The sequence below is a fragment of the Martes martes genome (assembly GCF_963455335.1).
Source record: "Martes martes genome assembly, chromosome: 10".
Lineage (NCBI taxonomy): Eukaryota > Metazoa > Chordata > Mammalia > Carnivora > Mustelidae > Martes > Martes martes.
The window spans coordinates 20,511,246-20,517,245 of NC_137898.1; the positions used below are offsets into that span (position 1 = coordinate 20,511,246).

Consider the following 6,000-nt stretch of genomic DNA (forward strand, 5'->3'; position numbering starts at 1 on the left):
CCTCTCCAGGGGCATCTTGGATGATTCATTGAGAGCCCAAGAGCAAGTTGGTGGGCAGGGTGAGGCTGCAGAGCCGAGGGGCAGGGGCTGCTACAATTGTCAGTCTGGTACAGACAGGGGGACTCCCCTGGGGCTCTAGGCACCCTGGCACGAAGGGGACGAGCCCCTCACAGGCTGACACGCCCAGGATCCTCCCGCTTGGCTTCGGGGGAGCAGGACACGGAAGCCAGATTTTCCTGTGACTACAGCCCAGGCCCACCGTGGACTTCCAAGAAGTGGTCTGGAGCCAGGAGGCTGGGCGCATCCCTCTGGGTGCCTGGACAGGTCCCTGGGCCTAGCTCCTTCATCAGGGAAAGCTCCGGGTTAGAACCTCTCGGGCTGCAGCATCAGGCCAGACCTCCACTAAGGCTTCGCTTTGCTGCTTCCCTTCCTTGAGCTGCGGGACCTCAGGCAGCGACATGCCCTCTGGAGGGTCAAGACCTTCTGTTCAGAATGGGAACAGGTTAGTGTTGCCAGGGTGATTGTCAAGATTAAGGAGGATGTCTCCCCCTACTTTCTCGCAAACATTTATTGCGTGTCAGCTGTCATGCTGGGGAAGGGCTTTGCGGAGCCCCAGCCCAGCAGGATCGATAACACAATTGCACCTAGCACACAGTAAGTGTTCAAATAGTCTTCACGGCTATTATTCATGCCCTTGCAAAAGTCCCTGGTAGCTCCCAAATCATTTTGTCATGTGACTAGTTACTTAGGGCCAGTTGAATCTTTGGGGTTACTGGGGTCATGTTGCAGACATCCCCCCACCCTGGAGAAAAGGGATGACCCGGACAGAGGGCTGGCCAGCTTCATCCTGCCTCACTCCCAAAGCCCACACTGGCTCCTATTCATCCAGAAACAATATTCCCACCTAATCATCTCGAAAAGTGCGGATTGTCCTTCTTCGATGACCGATGGTGATCTTCTGAGCAGACAGTTCCACAGAGATTCACGTGGGCCCCAGGCTCACTGGGTGGATGTATTATTATCCCCATTTTACAGATGAGGCCCTGGAGGCCTGGGGAAGCGAAGTCACGTGCTAGAGCGCAGACAGCATATGGAAGGCAGGATTGCTCCGCCCTCTGTGGTCCGGGGCTAGGGTGTACACACTTTCCCCGTCTTGGGACTGTGACGGACATCTGCCTCCTGGGTCCGGGGGGGCTCTTTGGGTCATTTTTGTCCCTTGGTGGATTTGTTGAAATTCCAAACAATTGCTTGTTGGAATTCTAGTGGAGACACTCTGGAAAGCCACCAACGGAAGCGAAGTGTGTTGGACGCTTCGCAGAGGTGTCTGCCCCTCCCACAGAGCGTACTTATTGCCAGTGACCTCTGGTACCCTTTTTACCATCACGTGCCCAGCTTTTTTGTTGACACGGTTGGCCATTCTGTTGACTGAGCAAGGCCGCGCTCAGCATCTGTCATCACCTTATTGACTCTCAGCCCTACAGGGGCTGGAAGGAATTATCTTCTCAAACAGAGTAATGAATCACACCTCTCCGCGGCCCCCGGAGCCTGACCAGTCGATGCAGTGGTTCTCAAATTGTGTCCCCTAGCACCCTAGTGTTCTATAAAAATACCCCAAGAACTTGTGGGAGGGAAAGACGAAGGGTGAGAAGGGGTCCTGACTCTCTGTTCCTGCCACGTCCTAAGTGGCGTCTCTTCATTCTGTTTTATATGTCAGGTTTGAATATATGATATTTGGAAAATCGCATTTTGTGGCAAATGTAAACCTCTTATTGAAGCTCACGCTCCGTATAATTCCTCTGTGCCCTCCTCCCTTCTGCAAGAAAGCAGCGTTGGTGGGTGAAGAGTTCCTAGGATGCCTATTGGATACAAGACCAGTGGGACCCCAGCGTCAGCGTTAGCTGATGGGTCAGAAGCCACCCCTAAGAGAAGCCCCCTCCTTCATCTTCTTCTCTGTTTCAGGAGCCGTCTGCAGGAACTGGGGAGGTCCTTCTGTCCATCAGCTATCTCCCGGCTGCCAACCGCCTCCTGGTTGTGCTCATTAAGGCCAAGAACCTCCACTCTAACCAGTCCAAGGCACTCCTGGGGAAGGGTGAGTGAGACTACCCTCTCTTCCTTACATTCATTTCCATATACTCCTGGGCCAGTCCCTTCATCAGGCCCGGGTCCGAGTCACCTGGAGCTCCCGACCCTGCAGGTGCACGTGCGGAGAACTGGTCTCACCCATGGGTCAAAGGAAGCAGAGGATTGGACCAAGGAAGCCACAGAGCACAGTACCTGGGCTGTAGAGAGGAAACTTAGCTCAGCCCATTGCCCACACCAGGTGTACTGACCTCACCGGCAGGTGTCGGGAAGGCGGGGTGGTCGTCCCATCTCAGCTCACCATCCCCGTGTGCCCCGCACCCAACCCCAGTCTCTTCTCTCCTCTCAGTCTTTGTCGAGCTGCCGCCCCCACACCAGCTGAGTGTGGGCGCTGGCAGAAGGTGTGTGGGTGCATGGGCTGAGACGGCCTGAAGCTTAGGGCGTCTCTGCCCCATATACCCAAGTAAGCCTCTCTCCAACATTCTGGGAGCCTCGGTTTTTCCTTCTGGATACCCCAGCAGAGACAGACACCCACCCCCCGAGTCTTGGGGACCAAACACGCTCTCTTGTCAGAGCAGGAAAGCAGCTCTGGTTAGCAGTATGATACCTGGACCCCACGCCAAGTGCTCAGAGCAGGATATAAATAACCAGGTATTTATAGCAGGTTGCAAAAAAAGAATTACCACTGTGTTCAGAATCTCTGAGCAAACAATTTTGAGCAAATGAAATCAGAAGCGCTGGTCTTGCCGCCAGATCCCCCAGCTGAAGGCCGGAATTCCGTGCCTCCTTTCCTCATCCCCTCCAGACAATACTTTGCCTCCTGCTCCTTTTTTTTTTTTTTACAGCTCCTGTCAGGACAATTACGACACAACACTTTGTCTCTCAAATCTATCTGCTGAAATAACAAACTAGCCGCATGGGGGTGATAATTATCGCCATAAATACCAAGGAACAATTATTCTCCCATTAGCTTCGGGAACCTTGACTCATGAAAACGTAATTCGGCATCGGAGCCTAGTGAGGTTCCATGCAGGCTTGTCCTGTGACCCGTGCTACTGTCGGGGAGGCAAGGGGGAGCAGCTCTATTGGCCCAGAACCCACGGGGGCCCGGGCAGTCTGCTCTTACCCTCCACATGAAGCCGGGCTGCTCCAGTAACATTTACAAAACAACAAAGGAGAAGAACTCAACCCATCAGCAGGAGATCTTCTATCTTAATAATCAACAAAAATGCTGGGAGGGAGAACCAAGGGGATGAAGACATGGGGATGGCTTTGTTTTGCTGGTTGAGTTGAAGGTCAAGTTGTGGTACATCGGAGGCACTATGTGGGATCTGGGTTGATGTGGGACACGAAGATCCTTGGAAGGGCTCATGGGGGGGGGGTAGTGGTTCTAGCTTGACCCAGTCATGGGCTACCCAGTGACCACGTTGGTGTGTCGTACTATTGTAGGTTTTCCACACTACAGCCTAAGTTCTATGGAGGCAGGAAGTTTTGCTGTAACCCCATGTCTAGTGCCTCACGGTGGGCATTTAATCATTGCTGAGTGAATGCGTGGCCCGGTGAGGAGGGTGGTGCCGGCAGAGGGGGTGCAGAGAGAGGGAGGCTCAGGGCACATCTTTAGCCAGGGACCCTGTCTCTCCAGCCCTCAATCAGAGCATTATCCTGGACCATCCACACCCCAGAGGCTCACCTTTCCATCTCTCTTTCCCCCAGATGTCTCCGTCAAGGTGACCTTAAAGCACCAGGCACAGAAGCTGAAGAAGAAACAGACAAAACGGGCCAAGCACAAGATCAACCCGGTATGGAACGAGATGATCATGTTCGAGCTGCCCGATGAGCTGCTGCAGACCTCCAGTGTGGAGCTGGAGGTGCTGGGCCAGGATGAGGAGGGGCAGAGCTGTGCCCTTGGCTGCTGCAGCCTGGGCCTGCATGCCTCGGGCTCTGAGCGCAGCCACTGGGAGGAGATGCTCAAGAACCCTCGCCGGCAGATCGCCATGTGGCACCAGCTGCATCTCTAGGCAGCGGCCCGGGCTCCTCCCCTTCCGGGCCCCGCCCCGCCCCTCCAGCCCTGCTGTCCTCTGCAACGTCCTCTTTGTGCCCCATCCTCATTCTGACACCCAGGAGACAGATGTGTTTGCAAAGGCTGGGACCCCGTGCCTCTCCTAGTACACTCGTCTTTCCAAAACATGAGCAGGGCGGGGCGGGGCGGTGTGTGGAAACGGGACATTCGGGTGGCACTGAGGAAGGTACGGTGCTCCTCTGTGTTATTGCAGAGACACTTGTCAAATACAGACCACATGCAGTTTTGGCAGGTGGGCTCAGGCCCGATGCAGAGAACACATAATGTGAAGAAGAATGAGTGCAGAGAACGTGGCTCTTTAAAAACGAGCATTTCAAAAACGGTGGAGGACATAAAGCATTCTGGATCAATGCGTAGAGTTAGAGATTGGGAACGGGAAAGGGTGGGATGAAATCTCGGCCAGCATGACATTGTGCCCCTGACCCACAGCCGTCACCCAGTGGTTCTCGAACCCTAGTGTGTGAAGAATCACCAGCAGATTCCCCGGGCCCACCCGCTGACACTCCAGATCAGTATTCCTGGCCACGACCCCGGCACCTGCATTTTTACCAAGCTCCGTGTGGTTTTGATGCAGAGGTTGGAGCACTGCGCTGGGAGAAATCCCTTCTACAACATTCCAAACAGGTTTCCCTGGTCCTTGTCAGGACTCCCAACACCCTGGGGCAGCCGGTTCCGAGGCTGGACATCCCAACTGTCAGTGTGAAATTTGGGAGACCTCTGGTTTTGTTTTCTTTTTAATTTAATCGTTTTAATTCTTAATATTTTTCCTTTGTGCTCTTCAGATCCTGTTCTTGGACGGGATTTTGTGCTTTTTATTGAAGAACTCTGTTGTTTTAACTCAAAATCAGTTTCTGTTATCCTCGGGGAGGTCTTCCTTGACCAGGTGTGGGTGGGATTCTCCGGTTTGTCACAAGGCGCTTGTTGTCACGCCCACCAGCATCACCAAAGTGACCCTCTGAGACAGATCCATCTTTCTCAGCATTCCAGCCACTGCAGGAGGAACGGGAGGCACGTGTTGATTTAGGCTGTTCTATCTGGCTGCCTACAAGTGGCCGAAGAAGGAAACTTGAAATAGGAAAGAAAGTCTTGCGCGAATGTGTCTCCCTTCCTCAATTTTCAGGGCCTGCCACTTTCATCAGTAAGTAACCAGCAACTTGGCTTCAAATTCCTACCTTCTTATTCCAAACAGCTGTCCGCGTGGTCACTTAGACACTGAGTCTCGCTGTTGGGTATACTGTTTGCCCAGGAACGAGGATTCGCGGGTTCTGTTGTTGGCCGTCTGTCAGATGGGACAAATGACATGGCAGCTCTGTCTCTGTGAATGATGTGGCAGATGAAAGAGAGCTCAAACACCAGAGGCTCTCTCTGGCTAGAAACAAACCATGGCCCCCGGCAGGTCACCTTTAAGCGTCAAGATGGCAGCTGACGGTGACTAGAAGGGACCAGAACCATCCCAGGCACTTCCAGAACTCTGGATTCTGCATTTGGGCTCCTCGCTACTGACACCCAAGCTCTGAGCTTTCAAATGTCACCCAGTCCTGTTATCTGCAAGGGAACCCCTGGGTGAGGTGGATAAGGGCCTACTCCAGGCCTGTGACGAGTCAGACCGCTCTTAGCCTCTCCCTGAGAATCGCAGCGGGCACCTCATCACCTTTGGTCATGATTTTCCATTTCTGTGCAGAAGAAGAAAAGCATCCCAAGAGACAGAAAAAATATCGAATCCCTGTTTAATTGGCAAGTTTTTCAGGTAATTGGAGAGTTTGCTCCTTAAGGTTAGTCACCTCCAGCCAACATTTTTTTTTTTTTAACTTTTTTAGGCAAAGCATTTGTTAGTGATTCCC

General features: G+C 53.1%; 1 protein-coding gene across 2 annotated transcripts in view; it reads left to right on the forward strand.

Moving 5' to 3' along the window:
- SYT13 (synaptotagmin 13) overlaps nucleotides 1–4,097 on the forward strand; it is a gene marked incomplete at both ends in the record, with an annotated part of 41,702 nt that extends 37,605 nt beyond the window's left edge. For both annotated transcript variants that reach the window (XM_080815831.1, XM_080815832.1), the window contains 2 exons: nucleotides 1,960–2,089; nucleotides 3,793–4,097. In XM_080815831.1, coding sequence (XP_080671957.1) covers nucleotides 1,960–2,089; nucleotides 3,793–4,097 — 435 coding nt within the window. The remainder of the gene's footprint in view (nucleotides 1–1,959; nucleotides 2,090–3,792) is intronic.
- Nucleotides 4,098–6,000: the final 1,903 nt, after the last annotated feature.